Here is a 26,740-nt window from a genome sequence, read left to right on the forward strand (position 1 = left end):
ATGGTATTTTAATCTTACTGCCAGGTAAAAAATCTTAAAAATTCAAAACGGAAGAAGGTTCTTTGAATTTTTTTACCCAAAGATTTACATACGTAAATCACATTCATTTTTTAATGAGGTATTATACTTCATAAATATAAAAAACTTCAAAAATAGGACAAGCTATGGAACAGATAAGTGAAAAAATTTTAGTGAAGAGCAAAATCAAAAAAGCGGAAAAAAAATCTTAGAACACTGCTTAATTAAGATGGATGCTAAGACAACAAATAAAATAGTGAGTTCTGGGATTTCTGACCGCAAAAGCCAACACTTGATTACACATAGTGAAAGTCACTGACAAACATTTTCCTTTTCAGATGCTAGTGACAGGCAGAGAAGGTGCAAAACCTGCTTAGGGGTAGATGTCTCCCATATCTCCTCCATCGTTTAAAGCACTAGCACATACGTACTGGAGCAACAGAACCAAGTAAAACTGAGACCTGACTACAATAAGTACACAACACATCTCACCTCACTCTGGGGAAAAACCTTTTAAGATGCTTGATTAACTTCCTTAAAACCAGAAAGCTTATAGTGACTGTATGATCATGTGAAAAGTATTACTGCTCAAATCAGGTGTACGGGAGAAAGGAAACTTTCTGAAAAATGAAAAACAAACATGGGGAGGTGTCAGAGTGGGTGAAAAAAGTCAACATCAAAAGATATATGATTCCATATATCTGACATTTTAGAAAAGACAAACTACAGGGTGGAGAACAGGTAGGTTAGTGGTTGCCAGAGGTAAGAGGTGAGGGGCAGATGTAATAATAAAGGGAGACTTTTTTAGGAGTGATGGAAAATTTATGTATCCTGATTCGGTGGTGGCTACATGAAAAATGAGTTAAAATTCATAAAACTGTACTATCCCCCATCTAGAGAAGTCAATTTTACTGTATGGTAATTTTAAAAATAAGTACTTTTTTAAAAGATGGGGAGGCTAACTAACCTCCCAACCTCTCCAGCTAAGGTTTCATCTGACCTGAGCAGCCAGCCAGCCCCAGGAGGACAGGTAAGAACAGAACTCTGCAGGCAGACTGCCTAAACGCAGCCCAGCTCCACCACTGACAGGCCGGCTGACCTTGGCCACGTCACTTAACCTCTTAGTGCTTTACTTTCCTCACCTGAAAACCAGACATGCTGAGAAGGTTACATCAATTAATCCAGGTAAAGCGCTTACCAGGACCCGGTGTCTAGTAAAATCTAAAAAAAAGTTAACTCTACAATGCTCCCTGAGGTCACAGACTGGGTCTGTTATTCATGACCACATTCCCAGTGCCCAGAACAGTGCCTGGCACCTGGTGGAGGCTCAGTGTTGAATGAATATGAAGAGCCATATACAGTCCAATACCAGATATGAGGTCGGAAAATTAAGTTCGCGAAGTCATCCTAGAAAAAGTGCTCCATACCTCATTGCTGAATATCACTTTGGTCACCTTCAAAGTACTCCCTTTGGGAAGCTATGCGCCAACACCAGCGCCTAGTCCACCCTTCAAAGCAATTTTGGAACTCTTTTTCTGGAATGGCCATCAAAGCGGTCGTTGTATTACCCTTGATGCCCTGAATGTCATCAAAATGTCTTCCTTTCAATATTTCCTTTATCTTCGGGTAAAGAAAGAAGTCATTGGGGGCCAGATCAGGTGAGTAGGGAGGGTGTTCCAATACAATTATTTGTTTACTGGCTAAAAACTCCCTCACAGACAATGCCGTGTAAGCTGGTGCATTGTCGTGATGCAAGAGCCATGCATTGTTGACGAAAAGTGCATGTTGTCTAACTTTTTCACGTGGCCTTTTCAGCACTTCCAAATAGCAAACTTGGTTAACTGTTTGTCCACTTGGTACAAATTCATAATGAATAATCCCTCTGATAGCAAAAAAAGGTTAGCAACATCATTGAAACAAGTTTGCAAACTTAATTGTCAGACCTCGTAGACAGCATCATGGTGATCACCATTTGGGATTACGGGCACCACTATAAGCGCCTTCACTGACGTGACTAATGCAGATGCGACTCTTTTGCACTGACAGAAAATCCTGCCTTCTCTCTCAGCAATGGGTTTCTCAGCTTGTGAAGAAACCCAGACATACTCCTATTTCAACTTCAAAATGTGAAGGGAAAAAAGTCTTTAACATAATCAGTTTGATGTCAAAACCTTACTTTTAATTAGAAAAGGCATTCCTGAAAAAGTTTGTAAAAACTGGTTTTTCATAAGATTAATTTTATTGTAAATAGATAAATTTCTATTCGAATTCTGGTAGTTTTCATAAATGAAGAATCTTTGTCCTAAGAAGAAGCTGTGCCATATGAGTAATCATTCTTTTATTACATATTACACATATATTCTGTTAACTGTACATATTAAAGTACAAGTTCTAAACAGCAGCTTTTCCTACACATTTTCCCCATTCTTAATGACATACTGCACTAAAACAAATTACACCCAACAACTGTCAAACAGTTCAGATGTTCTTCACCTTATAGTCCAATAGTAAACCTAATAAACTTTAAACTTTACTAGCTTGGCAGAGAGGGAGTTTTAAGGCTTACACCAAGTCTTACCAAGTCTGCCACCCTGCACAAAGCATCAGAGAGCTCGTCAAAGATGAGCACGGTCTGCGGCCCCGGCGGCGTGGACCGCGCACGCGCAACCAGCTCCTCCGTCTTTCTCAAGGCGTTTTCTTGGGCAACACGAAATCCTTCGGGGGCTTGAAGCTCAGGAACTCCAAAAAGACCCTGAAATCCAAAGAATATTTCCAATGTATTACTAAAAACATGACTGGTATAGTGTATAATTACTTCCTAAATAAAAATGTTGGCTTTTGTTGGTTTATCATGATACCCGGGATCACAGATGATCACTTTCACATTCTCCAAGTTTTAAGAGAGTAATTGTTCTTCAATTTTTAATTATTTTCTAATAAACAAAAATAAAATGATATGAGTTCAAAATCCAGCTGTCACTACTACAGAACCTAATTCATAAAGTGCTTACAAGGATTAAGTGAGATAATACATGTTAAAATACATTTTAACAGTGCTTGACACACAGAAAGCACTGAATAGGTGTTCGCTATAGTCATTACTAGCTGTGTAACCCTGGCCGGGTTCTCTCCTCCTAGGCCTAATTTTTTTCATCAGGCACAATGGGGATGACAATACATCTCACAGCACGCAGGCAGGTACAAGGTTAGAAAATATATGTAATAAAGTCCGTAGGACACTGGCACCAAGTGAGGTCCAGTACACAGTACCCATTATTCCACAACTATAAATTAGGGACGACAAGTTGTTTATCGAACATAGATATTTTAGAAATATTTAATGAACATGTTAAACCAAGTCATAGGCTGAAACTGGCAGCAAATTTTATACACTCCAAAAGCATTTCAATATCTTGATAAAGACAAAATCACTAATCTAATGGGAAGGACCATCTTCTCGAACCAGCTCAGTCACACTTGTTCTAGCACTCAGGAAGGCAGAAGAAAAAAACACCACATTTACTATGCATCGCCTGCATGCCAAGAAGTGTACTATGCACTTTTTACAGGTCTCATTTAAACCACACAATCTCTGAGCAGGAACTACTAGTCTCCTCTTACAGATAAGGAAACACATTTTAAAAGTTAAAAAAAAAAGGTTGAGGTTACTAATTCGTAGTGGGAAAATCAGAACTTGAAGGGGCTCCGTACACCTCTAAAGCCCACACTTTCTCCATGCTTCTGTATTGCAATTTATCTATTTGAAAAAGTCTTCTCTCCTAAGACGTTGAGCTCCTGGTGGCAGAAACCTGCCATTCATCATTTTAACCAGTTCCCCAACATAGTGCCTGATATATGGGAAACTGGAATGAAACAAATTAATGAAGCAGATAATGAACTCTGTAAATTAGCTTTGCAGATGCTTAACATGTCAATTTTGGGAAATACCAGGAGGTAAAACTTTTAAGCCTGATAAGGCCTATTGTTTCTGCAAGAAGGGAAGTTAACCTCTCTTCAACATTATACTAAGAAGCTGAAGAAAAAATACAGTTGGGGGCAGAGAAAATCAGAACCAAAAATAAAGTTGATCTTTACAATGATTTAAGCACAGACTATTTCCACTTCCCACCCAGTACACCTCCACATGCTACGCTTGGAAATTCTAAATCTCAAACCACAAGTTATGGCAGTACTAAAAAACTAAATAAACCTTTTTTTTCGGGGGGGGAGGGGGCGTCAAAAATTAATTCACATATTTGAAAATCTGATTTCAGTACCTAAAATCAAGATGTACAAAAGAAAAATAAAGTTAAAATTAGTTCTATTTCATCCACCCAAAACCATGTTTACTCTTCCCATCTCTCTGCTCAATACTTACAGGTAGTTCTCCTCCCTACATCAATTATGTTAATACCAACATTTTTTGCCTGTATGGAAGCTGGTGTGGCAAATTTCATAGAAAAAAATTTTTAAATAGACAAAACTAAAAACAGATATAATAGGAACACACCCACACCATTACGTTTACTGCAACTATATCCTAGACTCTTCTTTACATGAAAGTTAATGGTGTAACGAAGAAATAAAAAAGGCAAAAATAAAAGTGAAAACCTTTAAAAAAAAATGGACAAAATCCACAAATGCAAACTAGAACAAGGAGCAGGTAAGTCCCTTTCAAGCTTGCCTTCCTTTCACCTTTCAGTCATTCCATAAATATTGACTGTCCACTGACTACCAGATACCATGCTGGGCAGTGTGGATATAGAAATGAATAGGAACCAAAGGATTCAGTCAGTAACTGCCGGGGGAAGAATTAATCGTGACCAAGTCCATCACTCTATAGGAAATTTAGACTCTCCTCAACAGTTCTGTGTTCAAAAAGCCCAAAGGTTTCAAAAACACTGATGGAATTTCGGGGATCGATGTAATTACTAATGCAGGATTGAAAGCGAGCGTGTCCTTGCAAACAAGACAACTTGACGCCTGTGAATTCACAGGGGTAGGCCTTTTCCGCGCACGTGTAGGGCTGCACTTCGGCGGGGGAGGGGCTGAGTGTGCGAAGAGGGTGGGACCCCGCCGGCGGAATTCACCGCCAAGGGGAATTATTTTAAGTTCACGTGGAGCAAAGGGCTCATGCAGAGACAGGTCCTGAGACCCACACTTTGGTGAGGGGACCACTAAAGGCCGCCCCACCCCTTTAGCCCGGCCCCTCAAAGAGACGACGGGCAGTCACCAAGAACGCAAACGAACCCTAATGCACAACGTAGGTTCGCTGCGCGGCCCTTGCCAGACCCAGACGAACTGGCCCGGATCCCCGCTGGCCGCGCTCAGCCGGCGGCCGCTTCCTCTCAGGGGAGCCCCCGCCTGGGCAGCTCACCCGGCGCTCGCCGAATAGGTCCAGGCGGCGGCCCTGGGGCTTCACATTGAAGGCGGCGCCCACCGGAGACCAGCTGGTGCTGACCCCTCGGGCCCGGAGCGCCCCTGCGAGGCTGCCCAAGCCCGCTCGCCCGGGCCGCAGAGCCGCTGCCGGGGCTCCAAGGCTGCTCAACCTTCTGGCGCACAGCATCGTGTCCCCAGGGCAGCCCTTTCCCCAGTCGCGTGCTCCTGAACCCCGTCAGCGGAGAGGACGCGCGCCGCGTTTCCAAGGAAGCGGACCACGCCGCGTCACGTGATGCCCGCGCTTCCGGGTCGGGGCGTGAGGACGTGTGCACGTCGGTGTCCCCAGGGCAAGAGTGTCATCCCGCCCTCTTCCCGGAGGCCGCTGCGGTCTTGCGCCCCCGTGTGCCAGGAGTGAGGAACCGCCAGGGTTTACCCTTCCTCCACGTGACTCCAGCCAGGGGGCCAAGGTTCCCTGCAGGATGAAATCTTCCGAGCCTGCTAGGCCTAAGGGTCTTCGCCATCACACGAGACTCCTGACATGCGATGACTCACTTGGCCTCCACTCGAAAAGCTGGTTGAATATATGGTGCGATTCAGAGCTGTGGTTGTGTGGAACCGAGTAAACCTTCATCAATTTTTCACTTGGAAAATTATAATAATCGGGCTAGCCCGGTGGCTCAGGTGTTTGGAGCGCCATGCTCCTAACACTGAGGTCGCCAGTTCGATTCCCACATGGGCCAGTGAGCTGCGCCCTCTACAGCTAAGATTGTGACCAGTGGCTCTCCCTGGAGCTGGGCTGCCATAAGCAGCCAGTGGTTGGAATGAGCTGCCTGGGCTGCTGTGTGCTCCTGCAGGCTGCCCTGTGTTGCCATGTGCGGCCAGTGGCCAGCGTGAGCGGCCGGCAGCCAGCGAGCTGCCATGAGCTGCCGTGAGTGGCCTATCAACTACCAGCGACGAGCAATGAGCTGCCTGGGTTTGGGGAGAGGGGAGAGCTCACGGCTCATCATCCTAGCACGGGCCAGGGAGCTGTGTCCTACACAACTAGACTGAGAGACAACAGCTTGAACCGGAGCGGGGGGAGAGGCAGAAGAAGGGGAAAAAGAAAATTATAATAATCTGCAATGTAAATTGGAAGAGGGAGGATTTCGCCAAACTTCAATCAACAAGACGGGAATGAAAAGATTTGGGGGCAGGAGAGGCGTTAGGAAATTGTGATTTGGGGCTCAGGGTGGGGAGTGTGGAATGGTGCTGCTAGGACAAGGGTGAGGGGCTCTTGGTGACAGCCTCAGCCCCCTCAAAACTAATTGGAAATCACACCACAGTTGGAGTGGGGGCCAGGTTCTTGACGCAGAGGCTGTACCTTGCCAAACGTAAAAACATCCTCGTCTGCAGAAAGGCAATTGTACTAGGTGCCTCATGTATCTTCCAGGAGTGCGCAGACATTAAGTGAAAGGGTTTTCTTAACAATAAGGTGTTTTTATTTTGAGAAGTTTCTGCGGTTGCAGAGACAGAAACCAACTGTTGGAAAAGGGACTGAAAGACAGTGAGCTTCCTCTCTCTCTTTCTCTCTCTTCCTCCCTCCCCCCCATATTTTTCCTGGCTGTCTCCAGACACCTGCCACTTCTTGATCTCTCAGGATGGGGCTAAGGAATTAAAATCAACATGAAACTGGCCCCTTGAGAATTGACCTTTCTGTAGAAGTGAAGCCAGGTAACTAGTGGTGAGGAAGAAGACCACCTGGGAAAGCAAGGAGGGAGCGCCTGCTGTGCCGCCTTCTGCCAGCTCCTCAGAATGTCGCCTCTCCACCTCAGCTTTATGCAGGAACTGGATTCCCAGTGATTCCAATAAATCTGTCTGACTGCAGAGGGTGTTGAGGGTTGTGGTCTTTGGTGAACAAATGAAGGCAAAATTCATTTGCCCAGGATACCAGAGGTATGACTTGTGTAAAGGAACAAGAACCCATTTGATCCTTTTTTATTCCATGGCAAACTACAGCTACATTTTCTTTAATGTGCTTTATTTAGAGCTTTACCTCACCTGAATGTTTTGGGCTTAGGGGAACAACATTGCCTGCTGAGTTTCAGCATTCCTAAGAACCTTCTCCAAAGATCCAAGGAGCCAGAAGCAAAGACCAAGCCTATAGATAGCTTCTAAATGTCCCCCCGGCCCAGCCCCCAAAATTTAGTTGTTAATGGAGTTAGTTTTCAATTTAGCCTGGTAGAGAGGAAAAGCTGAAGTGACAACGATAATGAAAATGATGATAAATAATTAAAATTTAGTTCAGACAATACCATCGTGTACCTATACAATTCTTTACAACTTAACTATAAATTCTGTCTCATTGTGTATATATGGTAAGTTGTGATTTCCTTTTCTACTTTTCTTAATCAAAGATTTAATGTTATTTAAAATCCCCAAATTCCTAACTCCATGTTGATGAATACCACATTATTTGTAACTGGTTGGTTCTTAGAGGACTCATGTTTCCTGGTGGCAGCAACCCCACATTGCAGACCTAACACCTGTGTAGCAGGCCCTTACAAAGATGTCAAATGTGTCACGTAAAAGAGAAAATTCATCAATATATTTGACAAAAATATTTTTTGTCATTTTATCATTTTTTTTAAATGAGTTTCAAATCTAAAGGCCTTTCTTTTATATAAAGGTACCTAACCATTTATAATGCAAACATTTAAGCCTAAAAACACCCTCAATGGATGATGTCTGTGCTAAGCTGACAAGGTGTCTTGTGCCTCCGAGTGCTTGTTATAGTTAGACATTTTAAAATTGTGGTCCAGATTTACAGACAACCAATGAGAAATAATCCCAAATGGCAGATTTAGAACCCCTGACCTCCCACCCCGGTCGATGTTACTTCTTTGAAGATCTTTAAAACATGTTTTACATCTCATATTCTGTATTTGTCCTACAAAAATTATTTTATAAAAACTTGTATTCTCTGTCCTGGTCATAAATTATACTTTTTTTCTTTATGCTTATTTCAGCCTATAAACTTGTGCTCTTAACTAGAAGGAAGTCAGCACTTGTTTTCCCCTGTTGGATCCAAAACAAAATTAAACTTTACATGGGGAAAAACAGCTTGGGTTATTACAAATCAAAAAAAGCCAAAAAATAGAACATTCTGGCTAAATAAGTAAGTAAAATGAGCAGACATTCCGTAGCTGGGCAGAAGTAGAGCAGGAAGCAAGCTCCAGACCTGGAGTGTAAAATTTAAGGAGGCACTCACTATTGGGTCATGTGCATGCAATGTCAGCACCTGAGAGTAAGTACCTCCTTAAATTTTGCCCCCTAGGTGCCTCACCTGCTTCACCATAGTCCTGGCTCTTGTTATAGAAGAAATATACCGAGGATGCCAAAAAAATGTGTACACATTTTGAAAAACGAAAACTGTATTAAAATGTAATACTCGATATATACCGATAACAGAAGATGAATACAAGTCACGTTTGACTTCTGCAATTACAAGAGGTGCTCAAAGTGGTTCCCATCAGTGTCCAGACACTTCTCATTATGACGAACTACTGCTTGAGCAACGTTGACCGAAATGTCCACTTGTACACATTTTTTTGGCACCCTTGGTATAGTATTAAGGAAGGCCAATAAAATACCTATAAATAGAAATTATTTCTGTATATTTCTAAAAACTTTCCCATTATGGGAAAGTACTTTTCAATATTTTATTGACATCTGTGCTGCCCGCTCATAATTCATAAAAGTCCCACTTCTCCAAAAATGAGGATATCACCATAACCACATTGACTGGTTGGAGTATGGATAGGATAGAGTATGGATAGATTCTTTTAGGAGAAAGTGGTAGTAACAGCAACAAACAAAACAAAACAAAACAAAAACATGCATCCCAAATTCAAGTGGCGTATCCTGTCAAAGAACACATGTCAGGCTGCGGTTCGGAAAATGCTGTAGCTTGAATATGCACTGAGCTTGCATCCTTTTTCTTTTTTATTAGTTGCTCTCTACTAATAGAAAAATTCGAGTTAACTTCTAAGAATTGAAACCGTACAAAACTGTTAAGTTCAACCACAATTGCACAATAGGAGACTGGGGCACAGAAAGGCTAAATAAGGCACCCAATTCAAATTCCTTTGTCATGGCTGGAACAACAACCCATATATCTCGGTTCTGTCTTGGGCTTGTTCCACCATAATCATGCTGCCCCTCTCCTTGGACCACAAATCACTTAAAATTCCTTTAGGAGACAGTGGTGGTAACAGCAACAAAAACAAAACAAAACAAAACAAAAACCTGCATCCAGCTGGTTTAAGCAAACAGAATTTGTTGGCTCACACAACAAAATAGCCCAGGGCTATTGTGCCTTCAGGAGCAGCTGGATTTAGGGCTGTAAACAATGTCGTCAGGACTGGGTTCTCTCCAGATGTTTGGAGAGATGAGCTCTATAGATTAGCAAAATGGCTGCCAGCTGAAGTGTTAACTTCAGCTGAAAAAGATCTTGCCTTTTTTTTTTGAAGGGGTCTTCTAAAGTGTTAGGTGGCATCATCTCATTGGCTCTGACGGGATTAAGTGCCGTCTTGCCAATCTTCACCATGGCCAGAAGGAGGCGCTGTTTTGACTAGCCTCACCGGAGTCCCACGTCCACCGCCAGGGTAGCCTTCATCTGAAAGGCAGGCCTGAGAGTGGACATCAGGATACTCTCATCAGAACAAAGGGAAGTGGGTGGCCATCTGTCTGAACAAGAAATGTCGGCTGAAGGCCTGCAGGGCCAGGTTCCCTTTCACTCCACTATCTTAGTAAATTCATCCCGGTTGTCCACTTCAAACGATAAATCTTTTTGGCGTCTCTGTCCAGTGTCTAGTAACCTTTGTTTCTTGTGGAGCTCATGTAAAATTTTAGAAGTTAAATAGTGAAAAATGTCCAGTGGGGTTTGCCCTGCTGGGTTTCAGACTTGTTTGGCACCCATGATCCCTTTTTTCCTTCCTACTTCTCCCTTTTGGAAAGAGAACGTCTATACTGTGCCTGTGTCACCATTGTTTTTGGAAGCTCGTAACTTGCTGTCTGGTTTCACAAAACCACAGATAAAGAATTTTGCCCCAGGATGATTCAGTCACACAATAGACTCCCCTATAACTGACTTAAATGATATAGATTATGCGATTTGGGACTTTTGAGTTGATGATGTTTAGATGAGATTTTTGAATTTAGAGTTGATGCTGAAATTGTTAAGATGTTTGTGGATGTGGGATGGGGTGAATGCATTTTGTATGCGGGAAGCATTTGCAATTGGGGGAATCAGGAAGCAAACTGTTATGGGTTGAATTGTAGCTCCCAAAAAGATACATTGAAGTCCTAACCCTTGGTATCCATGAATGGGACCTTTTTTGGAAATAGGGTCTTCTCAGATATTATCAGGTTAAGATGATGTCCTACTTAGGCCCACTGTAATCCAATATAATTGGTGTCCTTAGAAGAAGAGGGGGATTTGTACACAGACAGAGGGAAGACGGCCATGTGAAGTCAGAGGGAAACCTTGCAGTGATGCTGCTGCAAGCCGAGGAATGTCTGGGACTACTAGACGCTGGAAGCAGCAGGGAAGGGTCCTCCCCCAGAGGCTTTGGAGGGAACCTGACCCTGCCAACACCTTGACTTCTAGTCTCCAGAATTGTGAGAATAAATTTCTTTTGTTTTTGTGGTACTTTGTTATGGAAATCCTAGGAAATAAACATAGATTCAAGTTTGGCAAATGGTTTAACTAGACAACTGTTTGTTTGTTGAATGGAATTGCAATTAAAACCTAGATTAGAATATGAGTAAAGGATCAAATATATGGTGATGGAAGGAGAACTGACTCTGGGTGGTGAACCCACAATGGGATTTATAGATGATGTACTACAGAATTGTACACCTGAAATCTATGTAATTTTACTAACAATTGTCACCCCAGTAAATTAAAACAAAAAAAAGAATATGAGTGAAGCATTCTGCCACTTTCTGGGGTGTCTCCTTGTCACCAGCTTAAAACCCTTAATAGTCACTAACTGGAAAACAAAAACACAAACAAAAACATTTTCCATTTCTTTCTCCCTAATGTCCTCAGAAATACATCTGAAAGACAAATCATTACATGGCTCCTTCGAGCATTAAATGATATCAAAACACTCTTCCCACAAGAAATGCACATGCAAAGGATTTTTCAGATAATGGGAATGATGAAAATATTAAATAAAGTAGGAGTATAACAAATAATGCAAGTGTTTAAAAGTTTATTCTTAGACAATAAGTTACATAGAATCGGTTTTAGGAATAACGTCCTTATTTTCACCTTTTTTATGATTATTACAATAATGAGAGTAATTAATACAGAAAAAAATCATCTAATCATGTCTTTCCCAAGCTAATCAGCTGGATGGTGAGGCAGACTTATTAACGCTTCTCCATCATTAGCTGCTGAACAGAAGGAAGCCTGTGAAAGTTGTGTCATCATCCTCATCCGCAAACAAGCCATTAAACCTCTCCCCTCCCGTCACCTGCATCCACACCTCGTCCCCAAGCTTCAGGGGCAATACGATGCCACCGGAGGCCTGGTCCTCAGAGCTCATGTAACCGTCCTTGGTGTGCAGTATTTTTACCCCATTTTTAACCAAAGATACCTGCACATTCCTGGAGAACACAGTGATATGGTAGGTGAAGTAATAGACCCCGGCAACGTGGCAGGTGAATTTCCCCGTGGCCACGTCGTAATGGTTGAATTCGTTATACAAGATCCTGTCAAATCGAATGGGCACATCTGAGGAAGGAAACTTGCTCAGCACAGTGAGACCCACAGTGAAGGCACTTTTGGGCAAGACTGGAGTCTCACCAATTTTCCCTTTTTCTCCCCGATCTCCTTTCCAGCCTCTCATTCCCCGGACTCCTGGCTCACCCTGGGGCCCCAAGGGCCCAGCATCTCCCTTGGGACCAGGCTTTCCAATGGGGCCCATGGGGCCAGTTAAACCAGTTGGGCCCAAAGATCCCATGCTGCCCTTCAGCCCTTGTGGACCACTGGGACCCACATCACCTTTATCCCCCTTTGGCCCCTGAGGGCCAGTCTCTCCCTGGAGCCCTTTCTCCCCCATGGGGCCAACAAATCCCTTTGGGCCGTGTTTCCCCGGTGGCCCTCTTGAGCCTTGATTGCCTTTGATGCCTTTTGCTTCAACTTTTCCATCAGCGCCTAAGTGGAGAAAGAGAACAAAGGAGAGATGATGTGTGAACCACTACCTTGTGAAAAACAACTTTGGTTTTCTATTATGAAACATACAAATGCGAGAAGCAGTGCCCAGATTCAGGATGTGCTCAGGGCTTGAAAATTCCTGTGTGTGTGCACACATGCCAAACACCTTTGACTTCTGTCTACTAGTGTTGGGGCTCACATTAAAAATGATAACTCTTTACCATCTACGTCTACTACTATTTGACGACTAAACAATGCCGATCCTTGAGGGAACACATCTTTGGAATAGGGCACAATGGCAAAGGGCAGATTAACTCAGGCTCCTTTCAGTAGACTGACACTCAATTATGTGACACCTCCCAAAAAGCACCGCACGGGAGCGAACACAAAATAAAGTCTTCCGTGCGGCATTCATTGCTCCCTACTGTCCGGCCCAGTCTGTCCATCGTGCCAACTCTATGTCACTGTTCGTCATTCTGCATATCTGCTCAGTGCTTCCCCATTTCCCCCGCGTTGACTGGACGGCAGGGGTTATGAGCACGGACTCCGCACTTAAACAGCAGGATTCAATCCCCTTTCCACCACTTACGCACAGTGGGACGTGACGCAAGCTGACTAGACACCGACACCTCTGTTTCCTCCTCCACAATATTGGGATAACAATATGACTTCACTTATAGGCTGTTGTATTAAGTGAGTCAATACATGAAAAGCACTTAGAACAACCAAGCATGAAATGAACATTATGAGTTTGCCGTTAGAGCCATTGTCTCTCCTCATTGGTCACAACTGCCAAGAGTCTTCCCTACCCTTCAGGGCCCTTGAAATTCAAGGGTTGCCTTCTCCATGGAGTGCTGCCAGATGCATGGAGTCAAAATTCAGTGTCGTTCCTCAAAGCTCATGCACTAGCTCAGACTTCAGGAAATGATGGCCCACGGGCCAAATCCAGCCTCCTGTCTGTTTCTGTCTGGCCCACAAGCTAAGAATGGTTTACATTTTTAAGAGGTCACACATAATATTCCTCAATACATGACAATTATATAAAATTCAGATTTACGTTTTTACCAAGAGATTCCCCAGAACACAGCCCCACTTATTTCTGTGCATCTATGGCTGCTTTTTGTTACAATGGCAGAGTTGAGTAACTGTGTGGCCTGCAAAGCTGAAAATATTTTCTATCTGGCCCTTTACAGAAAAAAATTGCTGACCTCTGCACTGAATCATGAGCTTCTGGAGATCAAGAACTGTGTTTCCTTTATCATCACTGGCCCGCTCCAAGTGCAGGACTTGTACTTGGGAAGCGATTCATAATGATTGCTAAGACATTGAAAGTTTCAGTGTTAGAGCATGGAAAATGCAACACAGTTTCTGACCTTGTTCTCCTTTCTCTCCATTCATGCCATCCTTCCCTGGGCCACCAGGGTGTCCTGGTTCTCCTAGGTGGGAAAGAAGAAAACAGACAAGAGTTGAAATCCCGATTTCCCTAGACATGGGTCTCAATCAGTGATGTAGGCTGGAGAGTCTTGGGAGTGGCCCCAGGCCTGACACACACACTCTCCCCACAGAAGGGCAGGTGGAGAGTGGCAGATGTGAGCGAGCAGCAAGGGTGCCGAGCTCTGTAAAAGAAGTGAATTATGAAGTGAGTGGGGCGGGCTTCCCAAGCACCCAGCTCCTAGAAGGCAGGACAAGAAGGCATAGATGATCACCATTGCGTTTTCTCATGTGCGGAGAGCTCAGGACGTGACTGGACTTTGGAGGCGCTGCGTGGTTTTCTCACTTCTGCTCCTTTCTATCACTCTTGTGGACAGCAGTGTGGAAGTTTTACTAGCTTATTATGAAAACACAGATGACTGTGATTACACGACATGATTTGGGATGGAAAGGAGCGTTCTGGAAGGATCTCCCTATAGCCTTAGGGTGGTGGTAAATGTCACTGATCAAGTTGGCATGGCAGACCCCACTGGGAATGTGCAGTGAGTAGGGTTTTGCCGACCACACGAGTCCTGATGCTCAGAACACGCTGCCCTGAGCGCCAACTTCATGTTGAAAGTCAGCAGGACCGAAGTGACTCCAGCCATGGCAGTAGAAGAGCTCGCTGTGACATGGATGGCTCCACACTTTGGCTTCCCCCATAGCAGCAGACACCCCATGGGGCTTCGGCCCCACGGACCCAGCTGTGGGGTGACGGGGCAGGCTGGGCCAGTTTCCAGGTCCTAACAGAGGGCTTACACGGGAAGATTTATATCAGTGATGTCTGGTCTCCTGGGACTCCAAGCAGGCCCTGGGTTCTGGGGAGTCTCTGAGCAGCCGTTGTCCCTACAGGTGCCTCCTCCTTTGCCTTCCCTTTTCACTAGTGTCCTCATTGGCCCTTTGGGAGTATATGTCTTCTTCCCCTTCTTTCTTTTTGGTTTCCCTGCTTAATTATCAATTCTTCCATTCTCTAGAACACTGGCCTCCTAGCTTTCATGATCATGCACCTTCAAGTAACAAAGAATGAATATGTACTCTAATCAATGTACATTTATGTATTTATAAAGTACGTACAGATGATGTTCTAAAAATGTGTTCCTTATAAAACGTACACACAAATACATTTGAAGAGGGTAAGATAAAGATGAAGTTAATTTTTAGTGTGAGAAGTATGATTGACTACACCTCTAGGAAACATGCACATATGATATATATATATAAACAATGCACAAAACATATACATATATATACATATTTTGAAGAAGTATGGAAAACTCAAAAGAATGGGTACCATTGAGGAAGAAGGAGAGAGATTCAATAGGAGAGAAGTAGAGAAATTTGTTGTTGGATATATGCGTTTGAGCATTTGTCTTTATTTTTTATCAGTCTATGTATCTATCATCACCGTTTGTGTATATATAATATTTTAAAATAAAAAAAAATTTTAAAGTGAAACCCCATGTTTGGAAATAAAACACGCACACCCACTCCTGAGTCAGAGAGTGGGTGAGCACCCGAGTCCCACTAGGCCCTTGCCGCACCAGGCTCCGTTGGCCGGAAGTGCTGAGCTGCAGAACTGGCACCTTGGGACTGGAGCACAGGCTGCTCAGAAGCTTTTAAAGAAAGATAGAATGTGACCCTGGGAGTTGGAGGTCATGACAGATGCCCGACTTCCCGCTACAAGAGTCTAAATAAGAAGCCCACTGAAGCTGCCTAAATGGCAGAGCAAAGAGCACAGTGGCGTGGGGCACTGCTCCCGGATCCTGCAGGGCACAGGTGCTGAGTTCTGTGCAGGCTAGGGGGTGCCTCCAGAGGAGCCAGGTTTGAGATGTTTTAGAAGGGCCTGCCCAAGAAAACTGCTGCTGAGACAAGGGGACCCTGGCAGCAAGAGGGTGCGAGAAAAAAATGGGGGCATTCAGACGCAGTGAGGTAATGAGTATACTGCCCATCAAGGAACGGGGCACAGGGGGTCCACAAAGAACCCCCAAAATAATCTCACAAGAGAAAAGCCAGCATTGGGTTATCTTCTTCAGAGGACACCAATGCCAGATTTTAATAGCCCCAACTAAGTAATACCTTTTTGCACCTCTTCTCCCTGCCCAGTCCCATCTCTGAAATTAAAAGTGGTCCTTGCACTGAGGTCCTGGCACTGGAAGTGGAAGGTGGAGGAATCATGAAGACACAGGTGTAGCCTGAGCATGTATGTGTGTGTGCTTGCGTGTACACACACACACACACACACACACACACACACACACACAATGGTCCCAATAGGAGAGTAGAAGAAAGAATTTCATTAAGAGTGAGGTTTTTTGGGGTGGCTGGTTAGCTCAGTTGGTTAGAGCGCGAGCTTTTAACAATAAGGTTGCTGGTTCTATTCCCACGTGGGCCACTGTGAGCTGCACCCTCCACAACGAGATTGAAACAACTACTTGACTTGGAGCTGCTGGGTCCTAAAAAAACACACTTTAAAAAAAAAAAAAAAAGACTGCGGTTTTGCCATGAACTTAGACTGGGCTTTTTACAACTCAGATATGAGACAGGTCTACTGCCTGAAAGTGGTGTAGACTTACTGGAGATGTAATCCAGTAGGGGAGCCCACAGAGTAGATTTGCAGGGTGACAGTCAAAGAGAAATGACCTTGCTTCCTGGTGAAACTCCCCTCCTCCAGCCCACCCCATAAATATGCTAGACGACCCAATGCCATGAGCGTGGAAACAGCAACACCTAGACTTCCATTCATCTCTACAGCAGACTTCCTGTAGGAAGTAATTTGTCCTAATACTTGCTTTTCCAAATCTTAACAAGGCTTCTTAAAAATCTGTATTCCAACAGCATTTGCTGGCAAAGCATTAATGGTAGTCCATCCTGGAATTGCCTTCTGAGTATTATTTTTCAATTATTTTTTTATAGAGCCAGCGGGATATCTAATCTTCTGATACGATTAATAAATATCAAAAGAGGCTTCTAAACGCTTATCATTAAGCTTGATGAAGTTTTTCTACTACTTAATAATATATTGCTGAGGAAAAAAAATGACAGTGGTTTGTGTTCACATTTCACACAGTCCTGAAATATCTTACTAATTGGGGTGCTTCTTTCTATTAATAACTGCTATCTCATGGTACAATTTAGAGTTAGGAAGAGTTTCACTTTAACGAATGTAGATTCATATGCTCAAAGTCTTAATAACTTCTAGGTTTTTGACAGACTTCTTGTCAGATCTGATTTCATTATTGTATTTTTTCCTAATAAAGTACTGTTGAAGAGTTTACACTGAGACTAGAAATGTCAGCCCTGCTATTTTCACATGAGTCTTCAATGCTTGTATTATCAAGTTCACCTTCAATCTTAGTCTCTTTGCAGGACTATTTTAGGCACACATCTGTTTGTGATAGTTCAATAGCATAATTTGAAAATCCCTTGGCCTGGGCACACGTCTCTGCAATATACGACAGCACACTGAAAGTGTGAGTGTGCAATCAATGACCGTGTGAGAGCTTGAACAAACCTGTTCACACTGGGGACTCCCGCTCTTCCCACAGGACACATGTCAGGCCTCCAATGACACATGTCCATCTGCAAAGGGACAAAGGGAGGTCACCCATACCAATGCACCTACAGGCATCCCTCAGAGACATGGCAGATTCGCTTCCAGACCAATGCGAGAAAGCGAGTATCACAAAAAAGCAAGTTGTCATCTTTTTTCTGGTGGAGGGTCTTGCATTCAATTTAGAAAACACGCAACATCTGTGAAGCGCAATAAAGTCAGTTATGTCTGTATTAAATATTTTTAAACTCTGTTATTTTCTTCACCTAAATTTATCTTTTAAAATATCAGCAGAGGGGTGACCTGATGGCTCTGTTGGTTAGAGCACAGGCTCTTAACAACAAGGTTGCCGGTTCAATTCCCACATGGGACGGTGGGCTGCGCCCCTTGCCACTAAAGATTGAAAACGGCGACTGGACTTGGAGCTGAGCTGCACCCTCCACAACTAGATTGAAGGACAATGACTTGGAGCTGATGGGCCCTGGAGAACCACACTGTTCCCCAATATTCCCTAATAATAAAAAAAATATCAGTAGAAGTCTTGATGTTTTCTTCCTGCACTCAGATACATCATTCTGCTTACAGTCAGACCAGGGCTCAAGAACCCCGTTAAAAAATTGAGCCTATCGGCTGGTGTTTGAAAATTACTCCCATATCCGGTCTTTTGCAAGCCTCCTTTCCTTGGGCTGGATTCTGTCCTCAAATCCTCGAACCCGAGGGCAGGTCCAACATATGGCATAGATCCCCAAGGAGCAATTGTAAGGCTTCAGGTTATCGTCCATTTTCATATTCTGTCACTCCGGGTCACCTGCCTTAACAGCATGGCGACCTGTTAATGCTCACCTGCACTGAAGCTGGTGCTCTGTGCCAAACACTTAGTAATCGGGTCTCTCCAGAGGCCACATGTACCAAAGATCCATCAAAGCTGCCGCCTGAGGCAGGAAGATCTATGACATGATATACACCTGAAGGTGGCCCTGTAGTAGCAGAAATGATGGCTAACAACAGTAGATGAGAATATCTGAGGACAGAGGTCCTGTCGGTCTTGTCCTGTGCTGTACCCTGGCTTCTGGCCCACAACATGGCATAAGTGTTTGCTGAGTGATGGGTGGATGGTGAAGGAGGGATGAGTGGGTAGGTGATAACCATACAGGTGATGAATGAATGAATGAATGAATGAATGAATGAGGTAAAAGGATGGAGAAATACATGGAAGGGCAGCTGAAGGTCACCAGGTAGTGAGTACCTGCTTCCCCTTTGTCACCCTTTGCTCCATCTCGTCCATCTCTTCCGGGCAAACCATTGTGACCGGGATTCCCAGGGACACCAGGGTGCCCTTGCCTGCACGTGTCCTGTGAGTTCACGCTCCCTATACAGACTCCAGTGACAGTCAGGAGCCACCAGATCCTCATGGTTCAGATGACAAGAGCTGAACTGAAAGAGAAAAACACAGACCAAAAGGGGAAACCTTTGTCTCCAAGGCCACTGACACAGGCTCTGTTCTTTACAGAGGGAAATGGACCCATCCCGGGTGAGAGCTGGGCAGAATGGTCAGGGTGGGTCACGGTAGAAGCTGGCAGCAGACCAGGCTGCTCACCATCAGAAGGACATTGTCCTTGGAAGGGACATGCGATTGGGACCACTTTTAATGGTAAGCAATCAAGGAGAAAGCCTAGTGCCAAGTCAGGATACTTCCATCTACCATTTCACTTCGAGCAAACCACTTTTTTCCCAGGGCTGCTGTATAAACCAGATTTGATCACCATGTGCACAAAAGCACATTATATATTGTAAAGCAAACGTAGAATTAGCATTTGATCCAGCAATCCCTCTTCTGGGTACATACGCGGAAGAACTGAAAACAGGGCCTCAAAGAGGTACTTGTGCACCCATGTTCGTAGCAGCATTACTCCCAGTAGCCCAAAGGTGGAAGCAGCCCACATGCCCGTTGACACGTGAGTGGATACACAAAATGTGGCATTTCCATACTATGAAATATTATTCAGCCCTAAAAAGGAAGGAAATTCCCACACATGCTACAACCTGGATAAACCTTGAAGACATTGTGCTCCACGAAGTTAGCCAGGCACAAAAGCGCAAATAGGTTACGATTCCACTAATACAAGGTACTTAGAGGAATCAAATTCATAGAGACAGAGAGTAGACTGGTGGGTGCCAGGGCCTGGGGAGAGGGAATGTGGAGTTTGTCTTTAACGGGGACAGGGTTTCACTTTGGAAAAATGAAAAAGTTCTAGAGATGTCTGTACAACCGTGCGGATGCACTCAATGCCGCGACCTGTACACCTACAGGTGACTAAAATGGTCAATTTTGTTGTGTGTATCTTACCGCAATAAAATATTAAATTTAAAGCATTCCAAGCAGTCCTACTATGATCAGATATATTTTTTGAGTTAAGGCTTTGTTCTCCTGGGGGGCTGCTGTGAACAGGGCCTCCGTGCACACCCCCCAAAGGGCACACAATCTGCGAAGTCCCCTTTCAAGTCCCCCCTTCAAGTTAGTGATTTGCTTTCCAACCTCGTCAGGAGCCAAGACAACGCGGGTGGGTGAGGTGGGGGCTGAGACCTGAAGGAGAGGAGTTGATCAGGTGACGTGTTCTAGGCGAGACCCTGGCGTGGTGTGAACACTCAGCGTGTATAGGGCTCCCCTGACCAGGTCAAATCTCCTCATGGAGACACAGCACCCCGTCCCGCTCCTTCACAGCACCGTGGTGTGCGGAGTGGTTTACACTTGTTTGTGTGAGTGTACAGCTGAAAATCTGGCTTCCCTTCTGACTGTGCTTTCTTCCTGATTGGATTCCCAGGACCCAATACGAAGCCTGCAACAGCAGGATGAACAAATATGCGTTCAGTGGAATGAATACATCGTGGTAGATACCTTAGGATTTAAAAACACAACGACATAAGCTAGTGCAACGGGTCACAGGCCAGAGCCCCTGCTGAAGGCAGTGGAAGTCTGCACAGCCCTTAGGGAAGTTCAAGAGAAAAGACGTTTGTGTCTAAGACCCAGTAACCTCGTCCCCGAAGTTCATCTCAGTAACCCAAAGTTTGTGTGCCAACGGCATTCACCTGGGCATTACCTAGAATAGTGAAAAGGTGTGTACTATGTCATGTGTGACAATAGTGGTTTAGTAAGTGGAATATTACGTAACCACCGAAATCACTATAAAGGAAGGTCAGGTAGAACAATGGAAAAGACGTATGTTGTGTTGAATTTTTAAAAAATAGACTAAAATACCAGGCACATTGAGAATGGACCTGTGTAATTATATATGCACAGTGGCAAAAATTGGAAGCAAATGGATCCAACTGAACACAGCTGCTTTGGAATGGTGGATTATGGGAGGTCTTCCGTTTTAAAAAATGCTTTTTTACAGTGTCTATAAAAATATTCCTAGATATATATATCCCGGGGGTGCCAAAAAAAATGTGTACACATGACTTGTATTTATCTTTTGTTATCGGTACCTATAGAGTATTACAATTTTAACATAGTTTTTTCCTTTCTTAAAATGTGTATACATTTTTTGGGTACTCTCTGTATATTTTAAAACCAGACTCTCATCTAAAGGATTATAGCGCCATCTTATGGAAGCCTCTAAATGTCACAGGGCTTGAAGCAAATAAGAGTATTTCTGGAAAAGGAAATACAGATGTTTCCCTTTGAAGGCACAAACGCCATTTCAGGAAACTGAGCTGAGTTTTCTTAGAGCCAAGTTCCATAAATAACCTACACCAGGCTCTTTTGTTTTAACTCAAAAGTGACTGGTAGTAGTCATATCTGAATTACACAAACCAACCTCTGTTAAAAGGTCTATATTTTTTCCTTTTTAATTTTTTCAAAACGTTACAGGTATTCCAATAATAAAATGCTTACAAGATCATAAAGGTGTCACACTGCGATAAACCCCATTTTATTCTCCAGCTATAAAAGAGTTAAAATAAAAGCAAACACTTCTTCTTTTCTAACTCTTTCACCAGTTTTGCATGCTTGATGTAGGCAGAGATTGTAGCTAGCTTGCTTATTTGTCATGCCTCGCGTGTAGACAACCTTTAACAATTGATTTTGAATAATTGAATATACTTGGCACCCAAATAAGCAGTGAAATAAGTTGTAGCACTTTCTCTAAGAAAATTTGGAACAGGGACGTGAGGGTTTGCACAAGGAATGCAGAATTTGTATTACAGTGTTACTGTAAAAAATAAAAAAATATATATTACATTTGTGCTTCTCACAAAGCCGTGGGTTGGATTCAGGTTCATGAGTTGAACACATTCACACACTGGACTTTTAACTCCTATGTCTGGTGTCTCTCCAAAACGCATTATAGCTAGGACCCCCATCTCTCTCCCATCTTCCCCATCCTCCCTCCCCTTCTCTTCTCATCTGAATCACTGCGACTCCTACCCGTCTGTTCTTTAAACTGCACATAGATTAACGGTCACTTATCAGGCGCCAAACAAGTTTATAGCTTTTTGGAGACGGTGACTGCATCTTCCCACTCTTTTATTTTCAGTACATCCCAGTCATGTATGCGTTGAATGATTGAATGTATAAATGAATGACAAAGGGAGGGAGGGAAGGAGGGAAGGAGAGAAGGAGAGAAAGGAGAAAGGGAGGGGGAGAGAGAGAGAGAGAGAGAGGAATGGTTGGTTATCCTGGTTCCAGCTGTGTGCAGAGCATGACTTGGGGAGGTGACTCGGTATTAAACCTAATCTTTGCCAGTGCTTTCAGTGAGGATTGCTAGTTTCTCCAACCCCCCTTCTCACCTTCCATAGTAATAGAAATTTTAGCTGGCATATGGCTGCCCACAATAGACTATAGTTCCCAGCCTCCCCTGCAGCCCAGATATTTCATGAAACTAGATTTTGGCCAGTGGGAAGTGAGCAAAAGGGACATTGCAACTTGTGGGCCTTATAGGGGAGGGGTGTAACCTCCCTTGCCCCTTCTTCCTTCCTGTGGCTGGAGTGTGCATGGGTAGGTGAGCCATCTTGGACTCCTTGAAGGAGGGCAACATTTTGAGGATAGAAAAATCCTGGTGTCTGATGACTCCACAGACCAGACTTGACCTACCAGCCCATCTTTGACATGAGAGAGAAATCGATTATTAACTTGCCGAAGCAACGATTATTTGGGTCTCTCTTAACCCCAGTTAAGCCTACATCTTGACTCATGCAAGGTTTCTGCTATGGACAGTGTGGGCACTCATCCAAAATGAGGAAGGTTTGTGGACTTCTGCCATCAACCCAATAGCAAGAGGACTCATTGGGTGCGCAACCTGTCAGGTGACCTATTAAAAACCAACTGACACCCCTACCTGGGACAGATAGATACAATCAATGTGAATGCATAGAGGAGAGATGCAATCCTTCTGCTGAACGCTGAGTTCATGGGGTTAGAGACCCTGGGAAGCTGCTGTGATCTCTTACACCTGACATACAGACGTGATTAGGGACAAAGGAACACAGACCGCATAAGACCTTGGAGTTACTGTTTGTTAGTCCCAAGTAAAATACATTTTCAGTTAGTGAATGTCTTTTTCTGGGTTGTTTCTCCTTTGCTTGACCTATATTTCTCCACTACTGAATTTCTTGATAAAAGGAATTCCATGCCTCTCCTGGTTAATTTTCCCCAAGGACATGATGTCCCTAATTCATGGCCAAAGTTAAGGATTTCTGCTCTTCGAGATTCTTACTCCCCCAAATATGTGAGATTTAATAAAGACCTGTCAGAACCCCGCTGAGCAATCTTTACTGGGTCTCCAAACCTCTGAGCCTCTGCTTTCTTGTGCAAGGGATGAAGTATTAATAAACCCCCAAACCTCCTTTCCGGATTTGACAGTCTAAGAATCTAAAAATTTCTAAACTGCCTTCATTAAATACACTTTTTTCCATGTGCTCTATACATTATACACTTTTAATATTTCTTCTTCAACATATGCTGAGGGGCTTTTTAAAAAAACTACTGTGTAAATTCGTATAGCCATAAATGTAAAAATATACACATAAAAATTTGTGTAAAATAATCTAGGAGCTTCTCTAGAAAGATCTCCTTATTTTACGGTTGTTCTATGTTGTCATGCCTCTTCCCAGCCAGTGTGCTGAGTTCTGGCAGAAGAATTTCAAAATCTGCTTTTTACCTTCTGTTTAGTCTCTTCCTCAAAAATGAATTTTGGAAACCCGGTTACTCCTATCCTACCAAAAACTCTGCAGACATCTACCCACTTTACAAATAACTGTGCAGGATTGTCACACACTGACAATAAAAAAAAAACTGTTTTAGGACTGGGATGCCTTAAATCGAATTTAAAGAAATTGTTTCCTCATGCACTTACCTGACTGACCCCCAGGGCTGCAGGCTGCAACCAGGACTCCAGGGCAAACTAGATAAAATCAGCCTTCCTGACATACAATTCCTTGGTGGATATATCTGCAAAACAGCAGGAAGGGGCGGAACAGAGCGAGGCACAAAATGTCTTGGAAGAACTTCAAAAACTGCAGCACCACTAGGTCAGGTAGCATCTCCCACCAGCACCACTTACTTTAGAAACCTTAGCTCCTTTCCTCTCACCTCACCCCCATACTCTTTAACCAAGTGAGAGAAAGCCAAGTACATTTCCAAGTGGAGTCTCCAGGAAGGAATCCCCACAGCAGATGGCAGGTTGCTTTCTTTAAAGTGATGTCTGTGCCTTCTCTGCGGACCTGGGGTCAATGTGGGTCAAGACACAAACCTGAAGACAGCCATCCAGGCCCCATTCAGATGCCACCCCATTAGAGCTGATACCATTTAGCCAGAGCTTTCCAAGTTCTGTGTAATTCCTTTACTTTTAGGCATTTGTGCGCGTAAGGATTCAGTACCCATTGCCCGCCCACCCCCTCCTCTACTCTCTCTCTCACGCACCTGCCTGCCTACTGGCCACTGAGAAAAATACGGTGCAAGATCTTTTTCAATGCCATGTAATTTGATTCTTCACTTTTCCAGGTCAGTGTCCACTAACGTTGACCTCTAACTTAAAAATGGCATCAAGAGGACAAATGTACCCAGCAGTTTCTCAGAGGTGATGAAAGCAGATTGTGTGTGTGCATGTGAGTGTGTGTGTGTGTGTGTGTGGCAGGGGATCCCACTTAAACGGAGGTAACACCACTCCTACTATCAGCATGCCTCAGTTTCCTCACAGCAGGCAGAACAAACAGGAAATGAGGTCACTAAATTAAGCGGTTTGTCCTCCACCACGCCAAAGCCTGCCCTCTTGATCCCTAAATCCACCGAGATACCTTTATTCCTTTCTCAGTGGGGACATCAGCAGGCTTTGCCCTGCTGACTATTCCTCCCTGCTCTGCTGCCTCCGCCGTCTCCCCCCGACCCCACTTCTCCATCCCAGGCTTCCTCCATCTTTCTCTGCCTGTGCATTTTTCAGGGTGCTCCTCCCGCTGCCTGGCTCCGCTCCCCTTCCATGGTTTAACTCCACCATTGGTGGTGCCTTGTCCCATCTCTACTGCCAGCACTGACCTTCTGGGCATCATGTTGCTCTTTCCACTACCCACCGGACAGACCGACCATCATGAACCCAAACACAGAACACCTGCCCCCACCCCTGGCACGCTGTATTTTCTGGGGCTGTTTGTCACATTAGCACCCACCGGTCACCCTGAGGAAGAATTTCACACCCAGCCTCGTCTCCTTTCCCACCATCTCTTGGCTGGATCCTGTCTCCTAAATCATCTCCCTGCCTCGGGTTTCAAATCCACCCGTCCCTCTGCCATGGGAGCGGGCGCCTAAGCAAATGTGGCCACAGCATGCCTTGCCTGACTTTGCCCACAAAATGGAATCCAGCATGTCACCATGGCCTGCAGGTCCTCTGCAGCTCAGCTTCCACCCTTTTGGTCTCACAACCTACATCACACTCCAGCGCCAAGACAGGCCCTGCTACACAGGGTCACCCCTCTGAGACAGGATAGCTAGCATGTCCCTAGGTAGACAGGGAGGTCCCTGGTGGAATAAAGAAAAGACAGTCATATCCTAAAACTCCAGGTTTTGAAATCACTCCTTCGCTCCACGACATAATATAACAAGGCCTTGAGGTTAATCATAAAATTCCTCCTGGCCTGACAAACAGAGCAGACCTGATAGATCAGAGTGGGTTACTTTGCTAATTCCTTTAGGATGGGCAAGCAGAACAAACCCGGTAGACAAATTTCATTAGAAGGTGCCAGTTCCCTTCTTCAAACAGCTCCCCTTCCCCAAACAGGCAACGGGGAGGCATAAAAGTAGGAGCTTTTGCCTCAGTCACGGGGCACCTCCATTCGGGACCCCCTCCTTCTTGGGAGCTCTGACTCTTTGCTTTCAAACTATTCTCTTTTTAATACTCTTTGCCTCTCCTGGGTCTGTGTTTCCACTCTTCGGTCTCACGAGACACGATCCCGGCCCACACCCAGACACTGCCGGCAGATCCAACATCATCTACATCATTTGGGGAGTCACAGGAAAAATATTCCTCCATCACCTCCAGGATCCCGCTTGGGCCTGGCCTCCTGGGGGCTGCCTTCCTGCTCTGATACTCACCAAGGAAGGGATGCCATCCCCTGAAGTCCTTTCAAAACTTGTACACACTCCTACTGTTGCACAGTTCACGCTGAATTTTACTTGTTCATGTGTCTCCCCTCTTCCAATAAGAAGCTCCTTGGGCGGATCCACGTATTTCGCTGTCTCTCCAGGGCCTATGGTGGGTGGCTCAGAGAGTTCGGTCATCCCCACAGCTCTTCTAGAAGAAATGGCCACCGCCCTCCATTTTTCACCCCTTCCTACATATGGTACCAGCTTGAGTCCCTCGGAGAGCCACTCTGAGAGGCAGACGTTGGCTCCTGATGCTTTCACCCCTCCACCTCTAAGCTAACCCCCTCTTTCAATCCAAGGAAGGGGAACCAGTTTGGGAAGTAGGTGGATGTTACGCGTAGACAAAAAAAAAAAAAGTGGAGACTAGCTGCCTGGCAACTTTATAGGAATCTTTTTCTGATTACAGTCACAGCAAACAATGGGCTATTTACTTAGCTTCTCCTGAGCTGTTAATTAAAGGAGGAAATTGTTATCGACCCCACCCCAA

At 44.4% G+C, this 26,740-nt stretch overlaps 2 protein-coding genes across 3 annotated transcripts in view; both read right to left on the bottom strand.

Annotated features, from left to right (window-relative positions):
• Positions 1–5,710, bottom strand: part of MIPEP (mitochondrial intermediate peptidase) — a 174,702-nt gene extending 168,992 nt beyond the window's left edge. The window contains exons 1-2 of the mRNA XM_033105122.1: positions 5,396–5,710; positions 2,597–2,770 (exon numbers count right to left, since the gene is read on the bottom strand). Of these exons, the coding sequence (XP_032961013.1) occupies positions 2,597–2,770; positions 5,396–5,584 (363 nt within the window). The 5' untranslated portion in view covers positions 5,585–5,710. The remainder of the gene's footprint in view (positions 1–2,596; positions 2,771–5,395) is intronic.
• A 5,966-nt stretch (positions 5,711–11,676) lies between these two features.
• C1QTNF9 (C1q and TNF related 9) lies at positions 11,677–26,523 on the bottom strand. 2 transcript variants are annotated; one of them, XM_033104622.1, is made up of 5 exons: positions 26,203–26,523; positions 23,975–24,069; positions 18,868–19,055; positions 13,975–14,037; positions 11,677–12,601 (listed from the first exon to the last, which is right to left on the bottom strand). In XM_033104622.1, the coding sequence occupies exons 3-5, from the start codon at positions 19,031–19,033 to the stop codon at positions 11,832–11,834; spliced, it is 999 nt and encodes a 332-aa protein (XP_032960513.1). In that variant the 5' UTR covers positions 19,034–19,055; positions 23,975–24,069; positions 26,203–26,523; the 3' UTR covers positions 11,677–11,831. The 2 variants fall into 2 exon arrangements, with proteins under 2 accessions (XP_032960513.1, XP_032960514.1); XM_033104623.1 differs by lacking the exon at positions 23,975–24,069.
• Positions 26,524–26,740: the final 217 nt, after the last annotated feature.

This window comes from Rhinolophus ferrumequinum, chromosome 4 (assembly GCF_004115265.2).
Source record: "Rhinolophus ferrumequinum isolate MPI-CBG mRhiFer1 chromosome 4, mRhiFer1_v1.p, whole genome shotgun sequence".
Lineage (NCBI taxonomy): Eukaryota > Metazoa > Chordata > Mammalia > Chiroptera > Rhinolophidae > Rhinolophus > Rhinolophus ferrumequinum.

Excerpts from the sequence above, each read along its gene's own strand:
- C1QTNF9 (XM_033104623.1), bottom strand. The coding sequence starts at position 19,033 with ATGAGGATCTGGTGGCTCCTGACTGTCACTGGAGTCTGTATAGGGAGC. Across the intron at positions 14,038-18,867 it reads GGGTGACAAAGGGGAAGCAG|GAGAACCAGGACACCCTGGT; the intron begins GTACTCACTACC and ends TTTCCCACCTAG. Across the intron at positions 12,602-13,974 it reads TGGAGAGAAAGGAGAACAAG|GCGCTGATGGAAAAGTTGAA; the intron begins GTCAGAAACTGT and ends TTCTCCACTTAG.